This window comes from Eublepharis macularius, chromosome 16 (genome assembly GCF_028583425.1).
Source record: "Eublepharis macularius isolate TG4126 chromosome 16, MPM_Emac_v1.0, whole genome shotgun sequence".
NCBI classification, from domain to species: Eukaryota; Metazoa; Chordata; class Lepidosauria; order Squamata; family Eublepharidae; genus Eublepharis; species Eublepharis macularius.
The window spans coordinates 45627810-45652859 of record NC_072805.1 but is presented as its reverse complement, the minus strand read 5'-3'; the positions used below and the strand labels follow the sequence as shown (position 1 = coordinate 45652859).

Genomic DNA, 25050 nt, shown 5'->3' with positions numbered 1-25050 from the left:
TCACTAGATGCTTTTGAGGATACACAAGATTTCTTCTTATGAGAACCAGAAACTTGGTTAAAATGGAGGGATCCCAATTGCATATTTGAGGTGAACTCAGGGATGCCTGAAGCTTCATGAGGTCTGCACCCCAAATTTGATCTTGCGTCTCATGAATGAACTGAACACTCTGTTGTCTGTACCAACGCAGGGTCCTGATTCTGCTTAGCAGATCCTTCCATAACCCAGAGCAAGATCTGGGTCCAGTAGCCCCTTAAAGACCAACTAGATTTCCAGGGTATGAGCTTTCCAGAGTCAAAGTTCTAATGAAGGGAGCTCTGACTCTCGAAAGCTTATACCTTGGAAATCTAGTTGGTCTTTAAGGTGCTACTGGACCCAGATCTTGCTGTGGACCTACACCTTGCTCTTTGACTGCAGACCAACACAACGATCTTTGAGAACCCAGCGAATGAGAACAGGAAGGGTGGAGGGGTCTGTGTTCTGATTTTGACTCCTTTTGACATCTGTAAACTGTTTTTCTGCCTCGGCACACATCCAGGGTGCTGCTGAGCAGAGCTTGTCTCCCGCTGATTGCCCAAAGCCATTAGAAGGTTTTTATCCTTTTAAAGGGGCCGGGGAGAGCTTTCAAGGACCGCTTGGCTCCCTGCCAGGCGAACTATGCATTAAACAGACCAAAGTGTCTTGTGGGCTCGGCAAGAGCCTCCACTGCTGGATTTTAATATCTCGCGTTGCCAGAGTGTGGCCTAGCTGGTCAAAATCCAGCAGTCGGGCTTGGAACTTTGCAGCCCCTCAAGGGAGAAATGCTTCACCAAATGGGGGTTTCCTTCCAAAGGTAAGCAAGGACATTAAACAAGTCTTTGTCAGCCATTCAGGCCCATTAGGTGGTTAATATTTTATCGCTAGATATTGTCTAGGAGGGGATGTCTGCGGATGTGCATTTAGACTGCTGGGTGCCCGTCACTTCCTTGTATTTAAGCTCTTGTGCTCAGGTGGCTGTTGCTAAACCAGCTACTTCTTACTGGTGAGAGTTTTTCTCCCCTTCCTGTCCAATAATACCTTGTTGAACAATTAGACGTAAGCAAGATTTTGAAATGGAGAAGGCGCTAGCAGGAAGAGTTGGACAGGGCTTGGCTGGACTCTGGGTTCCGCCCTGGCAAGATCGTCTTTAAATGCCAGGCAGATTTCCTAGCAGGACTGAGGTTTTCTCATCTTTAGAAATGATGTGCTACTTGTGGGACAGTCGCTGGAGCCCTGCTTTCCCGTTCTGATTTTGCAGGTGATCAAACCTCTTTTAGTTTGCCTCTGAAACGGGATATGATGAAGTGGATGGCGTTCACATTTGGTGGGCTGGTTCAAATCCCAGCTCAGCCACAGTCTTTCTGTAGTCTTTGTTGAGACGTGACCTTTTTGCTTCAGTTCTCTGCATATTGAGGTAGCCTAGAGAACCTGGCATCAGCTGTAGGGATTTTTCATTATCCATATTATTGCACTTGGGTTGAAATCGTATTTATTTACTTCATTTATACTTTACCTCTCTACCCAGAGGGCTTACATTGTTCCCTTCTCTGTTCTGTCTTCACCACAGTTCTCACTGTTCTATCTTCACCAGAACCCTGTGAGGTAGGTTAGGCTGAGAAAGAGTGACTGGCCCAAGGTCACCCAGGAAGCTTTTGTGGCAGAGAGGGGATTTGAACCTGGAGTCTCCCAGATCCTAGCTCAACACTCTGACAACTACGCAACTCTGGCACACAGTAGAAGTCATTCTGCTGTAGGGTTTTGCAGTCCAAAGCGTCTGTGTGCAAGGCAGCTCTGGTACCAGGCATGTTCGTGGCCTGCTTTAATAGTCCTGCCAGTCTTGCTTATTTTAAACTTGGCATAACTGTTAACCAATGAGCAAATTACACTGTGCGCATATTTAAATGAACTGATGTTAGAAATGGAGCAGTAGTTGGGATATTTCTTTCTCTGGTAAAGACTTAGACAATCTTCATTTGTGCTGAATAGGCTTCCGGCAGCTGCTAAATATATTTTCTGACTCTGTTTCCTCCCCACACTCTCCTATAAATCTTTGGCCATGGGATGAGGCCTTGCGATGTTCATCCTTGTGGCTTGGATCTGGCTATCGTGGGGCTATCTTTCCCCTACCTTATTGCATGGAGCCATTGAAAAGTGGGCGTATGTCCACATAGGTGGAAGTTCCCTAAAAATGCTGCAATGAATTATAGTTTTCAGGTGGCTCCTGAAACCAACTGGTATTTGCCCCGGCATACTGTCTTTGGTCTGGAGATGCTGGGAGTTGAGGTCATCATGAGATTCCTAAACCAGATGCTACTTCCTCGCTCCTCTTTTCTTCCTGTGTTTGGCCAGAATACCAATGGCAGCAAAAGGGAAGCAGCTGCCTGCACAGCTGGTGCTTGGGCTGGCCACTTCTGAGAATGACTGGTCACAGACCAGTCAGCTGTGCCCTAGTGGCAGTGCCAGCTTCCTAATGCTCTCTGTTGCTCTTCATACATGCACTGCTATTGCCAGGAGAGCCAGCATTGCATGCAAGCAGCTGCCATCCCAGCTAACGCCAGGCTTAGTCCAGGAATGGCTGGCATCGGCCCTTTTTTCCTAGGGAAAAGCCACAGAGGGCTTCCTCTTATCCAAATACAGAAAAGTTTCTTTCCTCTTAAAACTGAATATCTATTTCTAAGGCGTGACAGATAGTCCGGCATCCTGTTTCAGAGAGCAGTCTACCAGGTGCCTCTGTGAAGTCTGCATGAAGAGCAAGAATCATGCCCTGATGTTTGTCCCCCTAGAAACTGGTATGGAGAGAGAGAGAGATCGCTGAACAAGGAGTTTCCGTTTAGTTCAGTATCATTCATATACCTAATCGCCATGAATTTGTCTCATCCTTTTAAAAAGCCATTTCAAATCCAGCATCCATCTTGTAGCAGTAGGTGTGTGAACAAGTATTTGCTGTTGTATAGTCTACTGTTCTGTTGAGTTCTGGTATAGTGAGTGAGTGAGGAAGAAGTTCTATTTTCTCATACCATTTGTAATTTTATAAATTATATTATGTCCTCAGTTAATTTTTTTAAATTATGAAGTTCCAAATATTATGTATTTATTTATGTCATTTATAGTCAGCCTTTCTTACTGAGACTCAAGGCGGATTGCCTCGTGTGTGATTACTACAGTCAATATCAAGGACATTTCAATAAAAATGTTGTAGAGTATATAAATGCAAATTTACAAAAATACATTAGCAAAAATCCAATACAGAGTTAAAGAAATGCTGAAGCAGAGCATAAGTAATCCTAAGACTGATGTGAAACAACATAGAACTACCCAGTAGGATCACACTTAAGGCAACAGATAGTATATAGTAGCACATATTTGAAGCAACAGATTGGACATAAGGCAAGAGATAGTACATAGTGGTGAAGTTTATGGTCCCTTTCTCTTTAATGAAGCATCTCTGAGACCACCTCTCTAAAGAACAGCCCTCCCATCTGCGCAAGAAAGCCCTCTTGAATAATTTAGTTTTGTATACTTGCGGAAAGCCAGGAGAGTGGGGGTTCTCCTGACCTCTTCAGGCAGGCCGTTCTATAATGTGGGGGCCACCACAGAGAATGCATGTGTACAGGCAGCTGTTGATTTTGCCCATGTGCATGAGATCCTGTTCAGATGAGCAAAGCTGCCATAGGGAACATAGGGAGCTTTGGACCAAGGCCATAAAGTATGTGATAGCCAATGCCTTGAATGGAGCCCGGTAACTATAGGTAGCCAATGGAGAGACTGCAGAATGGTAGTAATATGATTGCTTCTGCTTGCTCCTGATAACAGCCGAGCTGCAGCGTTCTGCACCAACCAGAGTCTTCTAGGTGACTTAGATAGGAGACCTATGTATAGTGGATTACAATAGTCAAGTTTTGACGTTACCATAGCATGGATCCAGGTGGCCAGATAGGCTGGGTCAAGGTAGGAAGCCATCTTCCAGACAAGAGTGAGGTTGTAGAAAGCATTTTTTGCAACTGCCTTAACTTGCTTTTCTAGCAGTAGCGCTGGATCCAGTATAGCCCCTAGGCTCTTAACGAAGTCTGCAACAGTCAGACAAATTCCATCAAAACTGGGGAGGGCAATGCCTTGCAAGATCTCTGCCTTCCCAACAAGCATCTCTTCTGCCTTGTCTGATATTGTATATCGAGATTAACAGCTCCTTATTATAATAAACATCTTTATTGGAGCTTGGAAGCAGACAGGCTCAAGGCTCAACAGTAACCAATTTATACTTGAAGAAACCACTCCCACTTTTACAACAACCAGTACAATATAAGCAGCTAGAAACCTTTGTTTGCATGAACTATATACAAATATCTACTTTTGAGCACAGCGATTGGACTACAAAGCAACAGTTCTGATTGGCCGTGCTGGCACCCCAACACCAATAGCTTGGATAGTGAGATAATAGAGTTGAGTGTTCTCTTGAAAAAGAATTCCGTGATTATTTTTGGAGTTTAGTGACTCAGTGTCACTTTCAGGACCAGCCTGGACTTCCTTACAATCGGTTGCTGGACCTAGGAGCTCCCAAAAGAACTGGAACTGGGATTTGAGTTTGTGCAGGAGTGTAGCAGATGGGAGGTGCTCCTCTTCTTGGAGCAGAAGACAACATTGTCACTATTTATATTAGGTCCTGCCAATCCAGAGGCAGCCGCAGGGGCCTATTTCGTGTAGCCTTTTATTTCTTGAATCCCTAGCATGTTTTCACTCCCCAGTGGCTCATACTTTGAGTGTCTTTGGAGACCATGACAAATGCAAGTCGGCGCAGAATATATTGTAAACCATACTGGATTGTTTCCTGTTAAGCCAGAAGGATTAGAAGAGAAGCAAGGTACTCGATTTGAACTTTTGCACATATTCTGGTAATACTTCAGATCTTGATTTTTCAAATTTTAAGCATACCATAATTTTCATGTCTTGGGATTTTTTATGCGGAATCCTTTGAAAAAGTTAGATTTTGTGGATGACTTTTAAGCTATTCATTGCTTTTAGATCCATGAAGAAAACCTTACCTTTTTTGCAGAGAAATTCAAAGCCTTCTTCACATGACCAGGTTGAAGACACATAGAATGTGGCTTTCCGATGTTAAAATCACCATGTGCATCACGTGGAAGCAACTTTCACCAGGTTCTAGTTGGGCCTGTGACACATGAAATGGCACTGACCCGTGAAGCACACATATCTAAAAGTACTTCCCATTATAATCCATGGGATTTGGTACCAGGCTGGGTTTTGGATTATGTTTTGTAAAATTGATGATGATAAAGATGCAGTACTGTTTAATTGTCTTGGACCTGTTTTCAGACACAAGGCTTTTGCTGATTTGGGGGGGTGGGGGTGGGAATGGAAAACTGACACTGTCCACAATTCTAATTTGTATTACAGATGCATGTCTCCTGCTTTCTCTCCCACATTAATAGGTGTTAAGATAAATAACACAAGAGAGTCTGAAAGGCGATTTAAGCCTCATGTATGAAAAGTCCCTGAGATACATACCTCAAGATGTTCAGAAACCACCTTTTATTTAGACAGCTGCAATAATATATTTGAGTACTTGACTTGTGGCCCCATAATAATGAAAATATTTGGTGAAGTCTTCTCTCCATTTATCATATTAAAAAAAAAAAAACAAAGGCAAGATCTGTCAACAATATGACCAAAATGCACCTTTTCCCCATTTCTGAGATAGAATGACCAGACTTTTCTGGCTCATTCTAGGACCAAAGATAGAAGTTGCCTCTTGCATGAGTGTCTGGATTTTTGTATTTAGCAAAACACATTGGATTTGGCTGAACAAGATTATGACCCACAATCAGTTTTATCCGTGAATCTCAATAAGGCTATGTCAGTTTTCTGCATCTTCTTTTCCCCTTCTGTTTTTCCTTACACTTTTCTTTCTGATCATGTTTGGGGCAGAATGTGATCCCAGTGTGAAGCCACAGACTTATTGCTTGGCTTCCCTCCAGTTTGGAAAATGAGAATAAAGGAAAGGGCAGTATAATAAGGATTGTAAAATGCCTTGCAAAGGAAAATCACTACTTTTTTTTTTAATATACTTACAACGGTACTTCTGCCCATCACACCAGTAATCTTTTAACTTGCAGGAACACTGCCTGTGACAAAAACTGCAACATGGGGAAAAGTTTCTCAGGTGCACAGGCTCTGTTACTGGATCACTGGGAAGTAGACAGCATTTGTAGATTATCTTCCTCCACAATTAGTAGTACTGAACTTGCATCTGGCCAAACAGATCTGTGCTATTTGTTTCCCCTGCAGTTTTCCTGAGAGGCACTGCAGGGATTTCATTATTGATTTCTTCCTTTTCTCTTTTAGCAAGAAGCTGGTTCTCGGAGCAATGGAGGAAGCAGCAGCAGCAGCAGCAGGGACCGCCTAATTGCTGAGGCACCCCTTCCCCAGGAGAAGGCCAGTGGCCCCACTGTCCCTTCTCACTTGCTCGGGACGCCTTATTCCTTTGGGATCCCACCGAACTCCATTGTTCAGGACTCCCGCTTCCCGCCTCTTAAGTAAGTGATGTTGCTGAGCGTGTCAGAAGGGAAGAGGCAATAGTTGTGCATTGGTGAGGTGGTCCCTGGCTCCCCAAAGTGACAGTAGTTTGGATCCTGTGCAAAATGTCCACCTGCACCAGAGCTATTGTGCAAGAAACACAAGAAAAAGACCACAGCAGCTGCTTGTGCGAAGTCACACTTAGGGTATCTCCACTTCCATTTCTGCTTGTGCAACCAATTTCAGGACATTATAATATATAGGGATGAAAGCACTGGGTGTTGCTCAAGATCTTGTGCAAAAGGAACTGAGCAAAGTCTGTTTATGTTTCTGCTTGACATGCTGAGTCCAGGCCAGTGTGCTGAGAGCTGGTCGCTGAATGGTTTTCAGTCGGCCTTTTGGGGCAATCAAGGTATGCCCAAATGCATGTTAGCCTTTGCACAATACTTCTGCAATTCCTTTTTCAGTTAAAAGAGTATTATAATATGTCCCCATATAGCAGAGAGGGAAAAGGTGCGTGAGGGCTAGTGTAATGTAGTGGTTAGAACGTTGGGCTAGGTTCTGGGAGTCCCAGGTTCGAATTCCCACTCTGCCATGGAAGCTCGCTGTGTTATCTTGGGCCAGTCCCAGCCTAACCTCCCTCATAGGGTTGTTGTGGGGATAAAATGGAAGAAAGGAGCTGCTTTGGATCCCTATTGGGGAGAAAGGTGGGGTATAAAAGAAGTAAACAAATAATAAATAAGAGGCTTGTTTTAAAAGGATGGCTGTTCCACTGTTGCCTTTAGCTAAATGCTTGGAGCGGGTGAGGGAGGGGGAACGCTGTCTACTAACAACTTGGAAGCAAATTCAACTCAACAACAGAGTCACCGAGAAAAGAGGCATTTTCTATGATTGGGGGGGGGGCGTGTTGTTTACTGCATTTTGACTCTCAGCCTCCTAAGGTGCGCTGGCACAGACTGCAGTGCTGTTCAAGAGAGCGCATGGAATGTGTCCCTGCCTCCCCTTCCTCCTTGCCGTACTGTAATTTTCCCTGTCCTATGCGGCTGTCAGTGGGGGCAGGGCACTTGCGAGGTCCCGGGTTTCTGAAGAAGTGCCTCCGGTTCCCCAGGAGAGCCTCCTCTTGGTTGTTGTGGGCATTCTGAGTTGCATCTCTGCTTGTCCTTCCCTCCTGCTCAGCAGCTTGCAGCGGCCTGTACACCACGTGGTGCCTCCCAGTGCAGTCACAGAAGACTATTTGCGGAGCTTCCGGCCATACCATACAGCTGAAGAGCTCCGCATGTCCTCCTTGCCTCCTATTGCTCTAGACCCAGCTACGGCAGCTGCGTACTACCACCCCAGCTACTTGGCTCACCACCCTTTCCCTCACCCAGCGTTCAGGTAAGAGCTGCAGTCCTTGGCCCAGCTGCTTCTCATTCCACCTCTTTGTTTTCTTGGGAGCCAGAATTTGAATCCAAGTAATCCAGGCAGTTACCCAAGCATGCCCTTTGGAACCAACTGCTAAGTAGCAGGCTTGGCCCACAGTGGAGAGTTCTTTAAGGGCCTTAGTACAGCTGCAATAAAGCACAACAGGCAACTACTTAAAGCAGCAGCAGGGCTCCCGACGCTGGCCCGCTAATTTGTTCCTTGAATGGAGCCCTGCTGAGCTGTGCCTGCCTCTGCCCAGCTTCTCTTCTGCCCTGGTCAGCAAGACATACTGAGCTGCGTAAGGCTCAGATCTGGAAAAGGACTCAAAGTGCAAATGTCTTCAAAAGAGTCTGTGGGGAAGCTCAGACTGTCTCCAGCTTTTCCTCAATGAGTAGCAAATGTTCTGTGCATTCAAGACTCTTAATTTTTGTAGCATTGATGTGTGCATTGGGGAAAGAGGCATTTATTCTGTTATCTTTTTTTCCCCCCTCTCCCAGCTCCCCAAAGCTGAAACTCTCATGACTCTTGATCCGATTTTCGGAGTCCTAAAATTTTAGACTGGTCGTGCCGTGTGTGGGAATTCCCAACACCTGGTGCATGTCCGAGGCCCAGCATTTAATGAACAGCTATGATTATTCATATGAAGGTGTGGCCTTCCAACAATCAGGGTGGTGGGGGCTCATATTTCTGAGTTTAGTTCTCTTTGTAAAGATTGGAGCATGAAAGACCCATTATTTCTGCCGAGGCACCAAAGAGAGTGTCTGTGGTTACTTTCCATGGGTTAGACTAATTATAATTCTTTTCCCCCCAGGATGGACGATTCCTACTGCCTTTCAGCTCTGCGCTCGCCTTTCTATCCAATTCCAACTCCTGGTTCACTCCCACCCCTTCATCCATCAGCAATGCACCTCCATCTGTCTGGAGTGAGGTACCCCACTGAACTGTCCCATTCGTCCCTCTCTGCACTTCAGTCTGAACGCATCTCCAGCTTGACTGCAGAAAGGTATAGGAACATCTTGATTTATTGCAATTATGGAGGAAGCGACTTGTCTCCACTTTGAGATTGCTTAATCAGTTCTGTTGTTTTGGTTTTTGCAGATTGCAGATGGATGAAGAACTGCGGCAGCGGGAGCGAGAGAAGGAGCGAGAGCGAGAAGCTGACCGCGAGCGAGAGAGGGAGCGGGAGAGGGAGCGGGAGCGGGAGAAAGAACTAGAACGGGAGCGAGAAAAGGAGAGGGAAAGGGAACGAGAGCGGGAGCTGGAGCGGCAGCGAGAGAGAGCCCGGGAGAAGGAACAGAGTATTGTCAAAGCCATGGAAGTCCCTTTCCTGCCCGTGTCAGAACTGCATGGGCTGAGGAGTCACCCGCCAGAAGAACGTGTCAAACCAACTGAGCAGCTAACGCCAAACCGAGCAGGTAACCTTGAGGGAGCACCTAGAGCGGCTTTCCTTTGACAGCCTATTGGTCTGAATATGGCTCAGCCCACAAAGAACTTGAAATTCTGTCCCTAGACAGGGCCTTAAGTAAATCTTCCCACACAGGCTCTTGCAGCATCGAACCGTTTAGCTTGTTGTTGGTTTCATTGTAGAACTTATGTGCTAATCATAACAGAACCCTGGCAGTTTATATCTTAGGCCTGTGCTTATGTTTTCTGTGTTCTACACACCTATGAGCTTCTCAGTCAGATTTGGAGCTCAGTTTTGCTGCATAATTAGACATTAGGATACAGTGTTGTTGTTGTTTTTTAAAAAAAATCAATTTAAAACACCAAATACATGTGGCATATTGTTAGCCCAGAGTTCTATGGAGAAACACTTGGCAATATGTTGCCTTTTTCTAGGGAAGTCTCTCAGGCTCGACTTCCAGTGGATCTTATGCCCTCTACAGATGTCTGGCCTCTCTTGCATGGTTACCCTCTCTGACAAAGCAGCCATCTAATGTCAGGCTCTGTCTCCATTCTTTTCCACAGAACTTCCTTTTATTGTTCCAACTTTGCACAGTTTAATCGGGGAGACAGAATTTTAAAATAAATATATGCAAGCTCACTGGAACCATTCATTCTGCACACAGCATTGGGCTGGCGGGGCAGGGGGCTTTACATAATAGCCTTGTTTACTATTGCTGCATCTTCAGAATTACTGGACAAATTGTGAAGACAAGAGACACCATTTGTGTGTCGTTAGTGTTAATAGCCATTAAAGCAGACCTGTGGATTCACATGTCGGAGGAGTCATCCCTGCATCTTGGAGGTGTTAAAAGCTGTTCTGGCCATAAAAAAAACATTGAGGCATTGTGCTGTCACCTGTGCCGTGCTCTCCTCAAGTAAGAATTGCAAGGTGACTTGTCGCAAAAGAGCATCAACACCATTCTAGGCACAGGCTTTGTAAGTGTGACACCTTCTCCCGATTATTTTGCTGCCATCTCCAAATTCACCAGGTGAACTGTGAGCAGAGAGTAGCGTTCCAGTGCTAACTGAAGCCTGATGTGGGTGTTGCTTCTGAGAACTTGCTTTATTTTTTTCCTGCAGAGAAACCCAAGGATTCTCCTGCCATCCAGACCCCCAAGCCAGTCCAACATCCTTTGCACCAGTCATCTGCCTCTCACCATCCTGTGCCCAGCCTCATTTCCAGCCACAGTATCTTCCCCCTGCCTGGAAGCAGTGCAGCCACGGCACTGCTCATCCAGCGCACCAACGAGGAAGAGAAGTGGCTGGCACGGCAGCGACGGCTGCGGCAGGAAAAGGAAGACCGCCAGTCCCAGGTGTCAGAGTTTCGGCAGCAGGTGTTGGAGCAGCATTTGGACATCGGGCGCCCGTCTACCCAAATGGAAGCAGAGCATCGGCCAGAGAACCCCAGGTAACTCTTGAGCTTCTCTACTTGAGCTTCTCTGCTTGAGCTTCCAACTGCCTTGGCCTCTTGAGGGCAGTCAATGTTGCTAGCTATCCTGTACGTGGCTGCCAGTGTGTAAAAGCACCCCGTCACCATCCGAGCTGGGCTGGTTTCTTTGCAAGCCACCTTCCATTGGAGAACCGATGGCTCAGAAGGATAAACAAGGCCCAAAGCCTTCATCTGGTTCCTCTCAATCTGGATTTCAATGGGCATGAGCTAATGCCATCTGACAGCTGCTCGGAAGCCTGGGCAGACTGAGCATGGGTGGCCTCCATCCAGCTGAGGGTGTCCAGGTGTCACCGAGGCAGTTGTCACTAATTGCTGCCATCGTTGGCAGATGGAACGAGGACTGGGCCTGGGAGATTTCTAGATCTGAATGGGTTGTAGTGCTGCTGGCACCGCTGCTTCCTGGCCTCAACTGCGTAGTCTAGGAAGGGGTGTGTGAGCGGGAGTCCAGCGCTGACTTTTAGATCTTTATTGCCAGCTTGGCTAATAGCGAGATGATTGCTCTTGAACAAGACAGGAGTCTCTCCAACCACACAGATGCAGGTTTTTGTGTGCAGGCCAAGAGTCCCGGCTCCCACCACATCAGTCCTGAGGCTGAAGCAGCATGAATAACAGGGTCTCTCTATCTCTGTGAAGAGCAGCAAACTACCAGTGGGTGGCGGAGAGAAAAGGTGCAGCTGCACAGCCCAGAATTAAGAATCTCGGCCATTGCCGCCTCCTGTCTTGGATGGGTTGATGGGTTGCCATGAGCTCTGTTGCCAAGAGCTCGCTTAAGCACCACTGGCTCAAATCCTTTCGGCTCTGCTGCTGGATCACACCGTTGGATTTGGGTTATCAAGGGATTAGAAGAGCTAATCAGTTATAAGAAGGAGTGAGATTGCCGGCCTGCATGACAGTGTCAGATTCTCAGTTCGTCGTCCACTTTTGTAGAGGTTCAGCACAAGCACACGGCAGGGCAAGGTAGGCCCTTGTAAATATCCCGAGGAGAGCCTTGAGCTATTTATTCAAAAAGCCACAATCCAATGGCTGCTAATCCATTGCAGCTGGATAGTGGAAATGGTGAAGAGACCTCTGCGGTCTCTTCACCACCTCCGGGCTGACAATAATGAACCCAGGGGTCTGGTCTTGTGGCCTCCTGGACTTGAAAAGGGTTGACTGAGATGCTTGAACCCTCAAAAGCCCTGCTTGGACTCCAAAGAGCCCTTACTCTGAGTAGAAAGGCAGGACTTGGAGGAGGACAAAGACTTGCAAGTTGAGCAGAAAGGCTTACAGAAGGGACAACTGCTGCAGCACTAATGGAGCTCTCATATTTGAGAGCTCCATCGGCTGACGGGGAGGGTGGTCTAGAAATGTGATTAAATAAATAAATATCTAGAGGCAGGGTTCAACAGCACTGTCTGCTGCTTTGAAAAAGGCAAACTTAACATCCGTGGGAGAAGCTGTTGATGCGGCTTTTGGATCTTCTCAAGTGTTCCTATCCGCCTTCTCACTGAAGAGGCGATTCTTTGTGTCCTAGCCTCCAGTTATAGAAAAGCGCACTGGAGCCACGTGCAGCGCTGTATGGCAGTAGCAGCTGCCATGGTCTTAGCATCACAGACGGTTACATGTTCTGATGTCACCAGCTGTTGCTGTCGGAATCGTTCGAATTTGAGGTTGCCTCCTTTTTTGAGGCACAAAGCCAACGAATCCCTGTGAGAATGCAGGGAAGGCTGTGGCACAGCAGGCTGTATTGGTTGCAAGTGGAAAGCAGAGAAGGTGGTTCAGCACCTCCAAGGGGGAGCTACAGCAGATGAAAGGGAGCCAGTTTGGTGTAGTGGTTAAGAGTGCAGGACTCTAATCTGGAGAACCGAGTTTGATTCCCCACTCCTGCACTTGAAGCCAGTTAGGTGACCTTGGGCCAGTCACAGCTTCTAGGAGCTCTCTCAGCCCCACCTACCTCACAAGGTATTGTTGTTTTGAGGATAATAATGACATACTTTGTAAACCGCTCTGAATGGGTGTTAAGTCGTCCTGAAGGGCAGTATATAAATCGAACGTTACTACTATTATTATTAAAGAGAACTGCGTGAGAAAGTGGAACTCCTCCTCCTTGGGCATGTGCAGTCTGACCTGCATCTCTGAGGAGAGAGGATTTTTGGGCATAAACTCAACCTCTAGAAATTTCCAAATTAATAGCTGTGAACGGGTGCAAAGCCCATCAGTGTGATGCATAGAGCCCACAAAGAAGTTACCACTGATATTAATCTAATATCCTCAGGGCCATCTCACTTGGGAGCCCTGCAGTATTGTTAGCGCTGACAGTTTCCTCCTTAACCAAATGACTAACTTTTATACCCACGGGCCTAAGTATGTTGGGGTGTATTTTTACAGATGGAGGGTTACCCAGTGTGTATGCACGCCACTGTGACGCTCGTGAAAAATCATTGTGTCTCTCGGAGGGTTGTAAGGATGGATTGTAAGACAATTAGAGTGCAGAAGGATGCTATGGAAGTGAAGAAGAAAAGTAATACGCACAGTAGTGTGGGCAAGTGTGATGTTTGCGTTGTGCCTCTTACGTTATTTCTGCTGCATTTTGTTTACTGACCACTAGGTGTCACTCCACTCCCACTCTCAGACTGCCTGGTCTCTCGGAAGTGGAGCCTGCAATTCTGCCCAAGCCTGATTTCACATATGCACATACATATACACCTTTCCAAGATTCCTCCAGTGGAAAGCTTTATACGAAAATTTTATAGCCATAAGTCAGTCCTTCTGTTTTGCCACGTAGGCCTTCTTTAGTTACAATTTAGAGAAAAATTATGGAAACTATGACAAGAGCCCCGTGGCACAGAGGTAAGCTGCAGTACTTCTGAGTTTGATCCTGACGGAAGCCGGGTTCAAGTAGCCGGCTCAAGATTGACTCAGCCTTCCATCTTTCCGGGGTTGGTAAAATGAGTACTCAGTTTCCTGGGGGTAAAGCGGAGATGACTGGGGAAGGCAATGGGAAACCACCCTGTAACAAAAGGCTGCCAAGAAAACGTCATGATGCGATGCCCACCCCCACCCCCCCATGGGTCAGTGATGACTCGGTGCTTGCACCTTTACCTTTACCTTTTTTATGGAAACTATGGAGTAAAGGGCCTTTAATACACCAGAATCAGGTGCAAAAAGCAGATATGAGATAACAAAATAGTCATCTGTGGCAATTAGGACCACATTCTTTAGCCACCAGTTGGAAGGATACTACAAAGAAGACCAACTTACAATTTTTGTGACCACGCACTGTTCTACATACCAACAAGACCCTTGCAAATTCCTTCAACAGCGACATAAAATGCTTGCTTTTTGGACGGTTCGTGCATGCTTTCTTAATTCTTACATGTCCATCCTTTCTGCAGATTGGGACCAAATCGCCCTGAACCAAGTAACCGAGACCAACAGCAGCATTTTGGAGGGCCTCCTCCGCTCATCTCCCCAAAGCCTCAGCACCATCCTGTCCCAACATCTCTCTGGAACCCAGTCTCTTTAATGGATAACACCACTGAGCCCCGAAGAATACAGGAGAGTCACCCTCTCCAAGGCCATACCAGCCAATATGAGCCCAGCCGGCAAGCCATCCCCCTTGTGAAGGTAGAACGGGTCTACTGTCCAGAGAAACTGGAGGAAGGGGCCAGGAAAAGAGAAGCCCCGGACAAGTACCAGCCAGCTAGAGAGCCCGGAGGATCGGATCATGGTGGTTTTTCCCATGGGCCCTTCTTAGCAGAACTGGAGAAGTCCACACAGACTATTTTGAACCAGCAGAGGACATCACTGTCTCAGAGCGGGCAGTTTGCTGACATCAGTTTGAACAGCAAGCCTGGTTCACCCTATAGGCATCCATTGCCCAGGGCCTATGACCCTATGTACGTTTATGATGAATTCTTGCAGCAGCATCGCAAACTGGTCAGCAAACTGGATCTTGAAGAGAAGAGGCGGAGAGAAGCTCAGGAAAAAGGTCAGTGCCTGAGAAGGTCTGTAGTATCTCCAGCCTCGAATAGCCCCATATCTTTCAGCAAAGGAAATAGTGTAGGGAGCTAGAGACGCTAAATAATGTAACTCTGTCCAAAGCAAATGCAGCCGGCAGAAACAGCCCTCCAGGCTGCCCTCCTTTACCCTTGGCAGGCAGAAGATTCGGCCAAAGTCCCTGCAGAATATGATGTTTTGTACTGGCAAGCTTGTGCAACAAACCAAAAGCATGCTTCCTCTTGTCAGACTTGATACCTGTTTTGTATTCCATTATAAAGGGAGACGATGGGCAGTGGGAGAGGGCAGGAGTAGCTATGCTGCTAGCCTCAAAATGTGATTGTTTCTGCTGGGATTTAGGTTTTAAAGAAAATACATATTTTTAAAAGCTTTGTGGAGAATAAAGTGGCTCAAGGCTTTTTAAAGGGAAATGTAAGAATCCCTTGAAGTAAACTCTGACGACCACTTTTTACCCATTATGTTTGCCTTTGGGTCCTCACCCAGTGGTATCCATGTGGTGTTGGGAGGCCTCTCTAGGAATTTCGAGTGCTTTTAGCGTAGCGCCTTATTGCAAACCTCAAATTCCTAGAATCCATCCCATCCGATCTCTTCAGGCAACCCATCGTCAAGGCTGCTGGAAAGATCCCCTTTCCCGTAAAGGGGATTTTGATGGCCAAATGGAATACGCATAGCGGTTGCCTGCTTTACTTACTTGGGGGTTGAGTCCTTTCATATTTCGTGGTCTTGATCGATAAAAGATTTGTCAGTCTCTAGGGTTGGGATTCTGTGTGTTAATTTGCCTGAAGGATCTCCACAATGTGGTAATTTTATTATCTTTCCTTCCTTCAGCACACAACTGAATTGGTAACGCCCAGGAAGATTATTAAATAAGGGGAAATTAGCCTTTGGTTTTTACCAAGCTCTGATAGTGGGCAGTGGGGGGGGGGGTTGCCTGTCTCTCAGGAAACTAATTGAACCTCCTGTGGAGCAGGCAACTTGCTGTCAACAGATTGCCTGGAACACCCAATCCGAGCCGCTCTCTAAATCCTGCCTCCAAGATAGGACCAATTAATAAATGATGAACGGAGACTAATAAAGGAGCTTTAAATATTCATCAGAATGTACAACCAGAATGGGATGAGCTGAGGGGAGAAAAGCAAAGCACTTAGTAGGAGGGCTGAAGGAGTTTTGAGTATAGACTTCAGCTGTAGATGCCTGCTGATGGTTGTTCTTCAGGTCACAGCCAGGTGTGGGTTCTCTGCCTTATACTCGTGCCTCTTTCTATATCTGCCCGCTTAGCTCTTCAGTGTCAGTGAGGCAGCTAGCAGCATGGGGAGTTGCTGTTCCACTGTGCAGATGAACCTGATCTCTTATGCTGCTGGGCACTCCCATGCCAGGAGACGGCAGCGGCTGCTCCTGCAGTGCACAGATGCTCCCACCACAAGGATCATGAAAGGACCGAATCTCCAAGTCTGGCACACGGGGCTGCTCAGAACGATGAGGCGCCCGAGCCTTACCATTAGCACCCCGCCACGTTCATCTGCCTTGTGCCTCCTGGCTGCCGCATGCACAAAAGGCAGCCTGGTGTCTTACTGTTCAACAGGGCTTGAGCTTCCTGTGGAGGAGTTTCAGAACATAAGCGAGCTCACAGCTGTTGTCTCCTTTATAGGTGTGAGATGTAGCAACCTTTACATCTGAGTGACTGCTGGGGGGGGGGGGGCGCGCCCACGGGGAATCATTTCACAAGCCTCTCTCCAGTTTTTCCTTTCCATTATTTTTTCTGCTTTGCGTAATTTTTCCCCCCTTGCAGAATGAGAAATCCTTTGAGCAGAACACACCCAATCCTGAGTAAGGCTGTGCGCCTTTTATTCCACAACAACTTATTTTCCTCCCTGCAGTATAGGCCTGGGCAAGATATTCTGCTTCATTGTATGCACATCGGCTGGCTCTGCCTGTGCTCTTCTGGTAACACAAAACGGTGATGGCGTTCCGCAATTCATTTTGCTACGGAGCCTAGCTTTCTGTCTGAAGTATGTTCCATCATGAGATCCCACCTCTTAGCCGGAGAGACTGAAAGGACTGGTGGTGTCTTGGCAGTGCTCGGTCAAAGGAACACTGTTTCACTGTTTTGGCCTGTTCCACCTTCTACATACAGGTTACTATTATGATCTGGATGACTCCTACGATGAGAGTGATGAAGAAGAAGTGCGGGCCCACTTGCGATGTGTCGCAGAGCAACCACCGTTGAAGCTAGACACCTCCTCAGAAGTAAGCCTGTCGCTTCCTTCATGCTAATGGGAAAAGCATTCTGGTCCCTAACTATTTACTCAAGGCCCAGTCTCCACACTGCAATTACACAAGCTGACAAAGCCTTATTGTATGGCCCCTAAGCTATATATTTCCTTATGCCCACTCTAAGGTGTTCATGCCGCTTGGAACAAAGCTAAAGCTAACTTTGCTACATGGTGCTGTTCTCCGTCTCTTAATGCACCATATGGATTTGAAAATCATTAACTAGTTAAGTAGCAAGGAGGAGTGATTGTTCAGCACCTCATGGCAAATTTGCATTTGAGCTATAAACCTGGATGCTTCCAGCTGGTATCCAGAGCCAGTTCTGCTTGAATCACATTCTGCCTACTTCTGTTAGCTGCCTGCATATTGCCAAACATTTGGATAGGCCATTGATGCGTTTGTAAATTACAAGGAAGTGGAAAGCAAGGCCCTTCTCTTTAAAAAAGAGTGGTTAAGGCATCACAGCTTCCTTTCCAAAATGATACTTTCCCGTGGTTTCTTTTAAAAAAAGTCATCTCAAAAAAACTATCTCTGATACAACATCACAGGTCGATGTACATTTTAAGGCAGGGAAAGCCCTGACGAATTTTCTTCCTATGTTTTGCTCATCCAGAAACTGGAATTCTTGCAACTTTTTGGACTGACCACTCAACAACAGAAGGAGGAGCTGCTGACCCAAAAACGAAGGAAAAGGCGGAGAATGCTGCGAGAAAGAAGCCCCTCCCCACCAACAGTTCAGAATAAACGCCGGACGCCTTCTCCCCGTTTTGTGCTCTCAACACGTTACAGCCCTGATGAAATGAACAACAGTCCCAATTTTGAAGAGAAAAAGCGGTTTCTCACCAATTTCAATTTAACTCACATCAGTGCTGAGAAAAGGAAAGGTAGGTCTTCGTTTATGGGAGTGGGAGGTGCAGATCTTCCACCAGGGGCTGAAATCTCACTGGGGCTGCTGAGTAAAGGCCATATGAAAGACCATCTCAGTTCTAGAACCCAGTAGCCAAACTGCAGCGGTGTCTAGTCAGTGTCAGAGGGCTGCAAATCTCTGTCTGTTGCACAAATATTGTCCACGTTTAGCTAAACTTGCATAGGAAACAGAGGAGAGACCCAAAAATGAAAGAAAAGGTAGAGAATGCTGCAAAGAAAGAAGCCCCTCTGCACCAGGGAAGGGCTGTTCAGGAAACTGGGTTGCAGGCTTCTAAAAACCTCAGCCAGTGTAATCCACCTACGTGAGGAGTAGAAAAATATTTGGTATTTGTAATTTGTTCTGGCCTTGGACAGAGCAGCAAGCAGCCATTGCCAACTTTTGAACGCCCCTACATTATCCACGAGAGAACAGTCTACTGGGCTGTGTAGCAGTAATGGTGTACGTAAAGCACTTTGAGCCCTTAAGAAAAATCCTGAGTCAGTGCAGTGAATCCTACCTCTATCTTCGCACTACACTGAACACTTTACTTGTTTGTTTATTAAAATATTTATACCCCACCTTTCCTTTTGGCTCAAGTTGGAAGCCTTCCTCCAAATTAAGAGGCTCTTCCATTGGAAGAAGGCTGCTTGGGGGGGATTGTTCGATCTAGCCCTCTGAAAGGTATTAGAGGTGTGTGTCGAGAGTGCAAATCAAAACTTAACCAGAAGAATAGAGTGTTACCCTGGGCTGTATAAGAATAAAAGCCAGGCTTTGTCTCTGCCTCCCATCTTGCAGATAAAGAGAAACTGGTAGAGATGCTCCATGCCATGAAACAGAAAAGTGCCTCCACAGCAGTGACAGTGAAAAGTTCACCACGGGACAGTCCTGTCATTGTCCAGACTGGTAAGTCCTGTCATTGTCCAGACTGGTAAGTCCTGTCATTGTCCAGACTGGTAAGTCCTGTCATTGTCCAGACTGGTAAGTCCTGTCATTGTCCAGACTGTGAATGGCAGCTTCATGAGAGCAAGGGTTCAGGGCTCCGTACGGCTGAAAGCAAACCCCTTGGTGAGCTGGATTTTCCTCTCTCTGTGACACTTTGCTTGGGTCACCTTGAGGCAGATTAGATACATGGAAATGCCATGTGGTGCCTGCCAGAGAAATGTCTTTCCTGGTCTGCCAAAGCAGGACAGGTGCTGTACTTTCCAGAAGTGGAGGAGCAGCGCAAACCAGCATATTGATTTGGATGAAATTCCACTGATTCCAGTAGGACGTAGATCCTTATGATGGCTGAGAAATGTTAAAAAAGACGCCCCTTGAGCCTCATTATTTCAGACTCCTCCTTAAATCATCCTTGACAATATGCAAGAACCAGGACTTGCAAGCACAGGAGGACTGCGTTGCATGCAACTGTCTTCTTTTTGGTGGCATTCAGCTGAGGAATTCCATCTTTTTATGCTGTTCTATGGTCTAGCCTGAGCACTGCTTTACAGATATTGTTTTAAGCTGCTGGATGTTGTTTTGTGCTGTTTTTATGTTTTATTTTAATATTGGCAATTCTTATGGTGAGCCAGGTCTCTGGAAAGGCAGCATATACATTTTATGTGATAATTTGCATCTAAGGGCATTTTGGAGTATTCTTTTAAGTGTTCTGTGGTTTTAGAGAACCATAGTTCTTCCATGCTTAGGCGTGTACCCCAACCAGAACTAAATTTCTGTTGTACTTCCTTCAAAATGAACTCAAAAAGTAGTTTGGTGTAGTGGTTAAGAGCACGGGACTCTAATCTGGAGATCCGGGTTTGATTCCCCTCTCCTCCAATTGAAGCCAGCTGGGTGACCTTGGGTCAGTCACAGCTTCTCAGAGCTCTCTCAGCCCCACAGGGTGTTTTGTTGTGGGGATAATAATAACATACTTTGTAAACCGCTCTGAGCGGATGTTAAGTCATCCTGAAGGGCCATATATAAATCAAATCTTGTTGTTGTTGTTTCCAAATTTTGTGTTTAGCCATGCATTTCTTGACAAAGGACATTTATACCAGAGAGCACTGTTGTAGAAGCCCTCCCATTACTCCAACTAATGTTGTTGTTTGTTTTTTACTTGCCAAAGAGCCACAAGTGCAGCAAGCTGCTGTGGAATCAGATAAACCGGTTGGCACTGCTGCTGCTTCTTTGCCAGAGACTCAGAAGACAGCTGAGCCCAGCAGAATAGAACAGCTGAGACCACATGAGCTTCACAGAGCCAAGGAGACGGTTCCTGTCTCAGCTGAGAAGCCCAAGTTGAGCGATGGGCACACAGCCAAGAAAAGCCTGAGCATCTTCAACTATGTCCGGGGCCCTTTGCCCAAAGACATCCCTGTGCCACTGTCGCACAGTATGAACGGGAAGAACAAGCCATGGGAGCCCTTTATAGCCGAGGAATTTGCACATCAGTTCCATGAGTCCGTATTACAGTCTACACAGAAAGCTCTGCAGAAACACAAAGGTAATGGGGGAAACAGCAAAATAACAACATTGTGCCAGGGAACTGTGCGGAAAGGAAATTCACAAGATTTTGAGTTGTGGGTGTGGATTTTAGAGCTCGGTTATGATCTCTGCCACTGGAAGTCAGATTCCACTTGCTTAAACTGTACCCTTGTGTGTGCAAACCTTGCACTGTGGTGTATCATCTTCATTTGGGATGTGCAGAGCAGCAGACCAAGAAACCAGCTAAGCCAGTTTGTGAATGCAAATGGAGTCGTCTGCACATTCCATTTTTAGTGCTCTCTACAACCAGAGTTGCTCAAAATATGCATTCAATAATCTGCTTAACAGTGCTTCAGTCTATCTCAGTGCATTCCAGAGAAAGAAGGGAACATGCTTTTGTTTTCTAACTTGGAAATTACCATTGTGGAAAAACCAAAATCAGATAAGTACCTGGTGTAGGTTCCAGCCTGCTAACACAAATACAGTGTGCCTACCTAAATACATTGTCAAGACTTTATCATCGCTGTATCAAATCCCATTCGTTGCTAGAGTAGCCTGAATCGTTGTCAGTGGAAGGTAAGAAATGATAGCTTCATGAAATGCATTGAATATATAGCTCACTTAGTGAAAAGCTCATTAATTTCATCGGGCAGGAGTGCAGAATGTAAAGTTACTAGTGTGTACAGGTGGCTGTCAATGGGAAACATACTAAAAAAAAATTAAGGCCTCCAATAGGAACAGCCAATCTAGCAGCTGAAGGTATGGCCCATAAATGTTTTCATTGACTGGCTCCAAGAGAGATAGTAAAATCTCTGGAAAAAATGTCTCTTGTATTGAATAAGGAGCATTAATCTTCCTGACATACCATTCATTTGAAATAACCTCTTGAACAGAAACTGTTAAAAGTGCTAATGTCTTTTTAGGCAGATGTATTTTGAAAGAAGAGGTATTGAATTTCTAAGGCACTTGATCTGAGGTTGCCAGCTGGGGTCCTAGAACTCCACTGTGCCTCTGACTTGTTCCTTGACCTTGACTTGTGCTTCTCTCCCCCACCCCCCTCCATGCTATATTCCCCAGCCCTTTCTTCTTCGTATTCTGCTCTTCCCAGAGGTATATTCTCGAGCAATAAAGCCTTACTATGAGTAGGTCCTCTGAGTGATACTTGGATACAAATAGTAGCTTAGAACATTTTCTGCAAAAGTGCTTGAGTAATTGAAACGGAGGGGCAGGATTCATGTGGGACAGCTTGACAAGTCCAAAAAAGATTTTGTTTGCTGACAATACTGTCACATATTGGTTAAGTTTAGGTGGGTAGCCGTGTTTGTCTGCGGTAGAACAGCAGGATTTGAGTTCAGTGGCACCTTAGAGATCTGAGAACAAGAAAAAGCCCTACTTTAATCAACAAGTTTTGATAACCTTTGCTAATTAAAAAGCAAATTATGTAGTTGTTAGTTATTGTGAAACAAATTAACTCTTAAAAATTATAAGTGAATTATATAAAGCTTCTGTAAATTTAAACGATTGCCTTCCAGGACTTTTATCCTGCAATACTACGATCAGTTTACAGTTCCATGGTTTAAAAAAAAAAAGACATTAAAACAGAGAAACAGTGAAATAACAGCAGTGATTTTTTTTGAAAGCTTTTAAAGGTAGTTGTGACACAGCATGCAGCCAGTAGGAGATGCTACTAGTTCTCCTTTGACTGCTGCAGGAATGTGGGCCATCTGCCTCCTCTTGTCTTTGCTAATAAATTGTAATAAAATTCAAAGGTGAGTTAATGTCTTCATATAGGCATTATTGGCTTCTTGTAATATTTGACAGTATTTGTCCGTGCTCATAGATCAGGTGTTATTGCAAAATATTTTATTGAAAGTATTTTGCCTTTTTTCCTGGCACGCCTGTATCTAGGTTTATTAATTTGCTTTAGAATAATTGAGCTGCTACTCTGGTTTCACGTGGCTTTTTGTTCAGAATCACCTGGTCTTATTACAGGGAGACAGTATTTCCCCCCCGCCCCAAGAGTTTAGTTAATTCACACTCTGTATTTATTATATGTATAGTCTGTCTTTATTTTTCAAAAGAAAACTCAAAGGAGATAACAAAAAAAATCCATGGTAACGGCCAATGGAAAGAGCCTCAATGTCTCTCTCTTCCTCTCCCAAAGAGTGGCTGATCACTGTTGGAGGACTAGTTGGCTGACTGTTGATCCAGGCAGATTGATGGAAATCTTCCACTCAATCATAAAACCTCCCTGACGATCTTGGGCCAGTCGCACTATTTCAGCATAATGTATGTCATGAGGTTTATGTGAATAAAATGTAGGAGGGGAGAACACGTATGCCAAATCTGTCCAGGATAGTTAACTGTTACCTGGTTTAGCTGGCTAGTTCTCCAGCGGCATCCTTTTGTTGTTCTTTAACGGAATCTCAGCATTCCAAGGGACCTGAACACACCTGCTCCCTGTAATACTTTCTAGGTTAGACTGTTTTTTAACATTTTACAAAATAAGAGCTTTCTAGATATGGGTCATCCCCATATGTGTGCCAAACCCCCCCAACACTGCCTGTATATAAACCACATTTGCTCCTAGCAGATTCTAAAGCTTGAGAACGTCCATCTCCATTGGTGCGCCGGTTATCAATACTTGAATTAACATGACTTTTTAATGTTTCCCCATACCTGAAAAAACCCTTGAGTATGTACGAACTTTGTCTACAGGTGACCTAATTTTGCTGCCTTTGTGGTCGATATAGGCTACCCGCTTTACAGCTAAATATAGTAAAGGTAATTGTTGGAGGCACAAAATCTGTAGATGTTTTTATCTTTTCTGTGTTGACTTTTTAGGTAATGCAATGGCTCATTCTGCAGAACATAACCACAAAGTCGACGCCTCCATTCATTATAACATTCCGGAGCTGCAGACCTCAAACTGGATCTCTCTGCCACAGCAGAATGGTCAGAAAGATGCCCAGCACAAGGGGCTCAACCCACAACCACATGACAAAGTCTCTGACTCTGAGGAGGAGGAGGAGGAAGAGGGGGAAGAGGAAGAGGAGGATGACTACCCTAGACCTAAGTGGCATGGGATTGAAGCAATCTTTGAAGCCTACCAGGAACATATAGAAGGTAAGCTAAAGTAATGCAGGGGATCTTCTTCAAAGCATTTCGGTCCAGGTTCTTTTTCAATAATAAACAGAAGAAAAAAAATTAAGCAGGTGGTCTAAGCTTAATGACTTTAGCAGTTGCTTTAATGGTCTGTAGAATTCAGTAGGGATCTCTTCATTCTAGTAAGTTCTTTGCTGTTTAGAACAATTTGAGATCAAGGATAGTAACTGTTATTTTATAAAATTTTACAGCATCTGGATTTAAAACTGTCCTTTAGGCACCAGGCCAAAACATTTTTTTTTACCCCAGCTTTTAATTGAGGGGGTTCTGTCTTTTCTGTTTTTATTGTCTGCTTCTAGGTCAAGGACTGTTCATATTAGACAACTGAATATTGTTTTATGCTGTTTTTATGTCCCCAGATTGATTTTGCTAGTTTTAATATTGATAATTCTTATATTGTATAATTTTTATATTGTAGCAGCCTCAAGTAGATCTCTGGAGAGGCTGCATATCAGTTTTCTGAAGTGTGTTTAATTCTGGTCATAATAATATAGTAATAAAGAAAGTGTGGAGAGGCAAATGAACAATGTGATTAATTATTATAAAAGAAAGTTTCCTAACAGAGAGAAATCAGTATAGTGCACAATAGTGGTTAAGAGCAGCAGGACTCTAATCTGGAGAACTGGATTTGATTCCCTGCTCCTCTGCTTGAAACCAGCTGGGTGATCTTGGGTCAGTCACAGCTCTCTCAGAGCTCTCTCAGCCCCACCCACCTCACACGGTGATTGTGTGGGGATAATAACAACATTCTTTGTAAATCGCTGAGTGGGTGTTAAGTTGTCCTGAAGGGCAGTATATAAATTGAATGTTGTTGTTTTTATTGTTATTATACATGGTACTTGCACCACAGCATTTGAGGCTGTTGTCAGGATCAAGAAGCCCATATTCATCTCATCTGTTGCCGTCATGTCCGGATCTGAGTAGTTAGCGCCCTTCCACAGTCTAGTTATTTAGTAGCTAACTAATATCGGTAATTGTGTTTTCTTCTTGTGAAAGCCAGTTTTAAAAAGTTTGGTATTCCATTTAAGAAATGATGTCCAGTTTTTGGAAGATCTATATTCTTTTGCAGTCTTAAAAGGATTTACCATCCTTTAATATGAAGTTTGGTTTAAAAAGTAATAGTAAAGCAGGGTTTTTTCCTCCCAAAAAATTTCCCTGATCAGAGAGACTTGGACAGCTAACAGCCTTGTTTGTTCGCAGAGCAAAACCTGGAACGGCAAGTGCTTCAAACGCAGTGCAGACGCTTGGAGGCCCAGCACTACAGTCTCAGTCTGACAGCAGAACAGCTGTCACACACTATGACGGTGAGTGTTGAGTAGCATCATCTACAGATATTCCAAAAGTTCCCACAGCAAAGCAAAGAGTCTTTTGGCCTAACTTATCTCAGTTCTTGTCCCAT

At 45.2% G+C, this 25050-nt stretch overlaps 1 protein-coding gene across 1 annotated transcript in view; it reads left to right on the top strand.

Annotated features, from left to right (window-relative positions):
* Window positions 1-25050, top strand: part of GSE1 (Gse1 coiled-coil protein) — a 350542-nt gene that overhangs the window by 320943 nt on the left and 4549 nt on the right. The window contains exons 5-16 of the mRNA XM_055000396.1: window positions 6379-6569; window positions 7726-7926; window positions 8765-8956; window positions 9052-9368; window positions 10480-10807; window positions 14224-14819; window positions 16983-17095; window positions 17733-18003; window positions 18822-18929; window positions 20131-20505; window positions 23331-23612; window positions 24852-24955. Of these exons, the coding sequence (XP_054856371.1) occupies window positions 6379-6569; window positions 7726-7926; window positions 8765-8956; window positions 9052-9368; window positions 10480-10807; window positions 14224-14819; window positions 16983-17095; window positions 17733-18003; window positions 18822-18929; window positions 20131-20505; window positions 23331-23612; window positions 24852-24955 (3078 nt within the window). The remainder of the gene's footprint in view (window positions 1-6378; window positions 6570-7725; window positions 7927-8764; window positions 8957-9051; window positions 9369-10479; window positions 10808-14223; window positions 14820-16982; window positions 17096-17732; window positions 18004-18821; window positions 18930-20130; window positions 20506-23330; window positions 23613-24851; window positions 24956-25050) is intronic.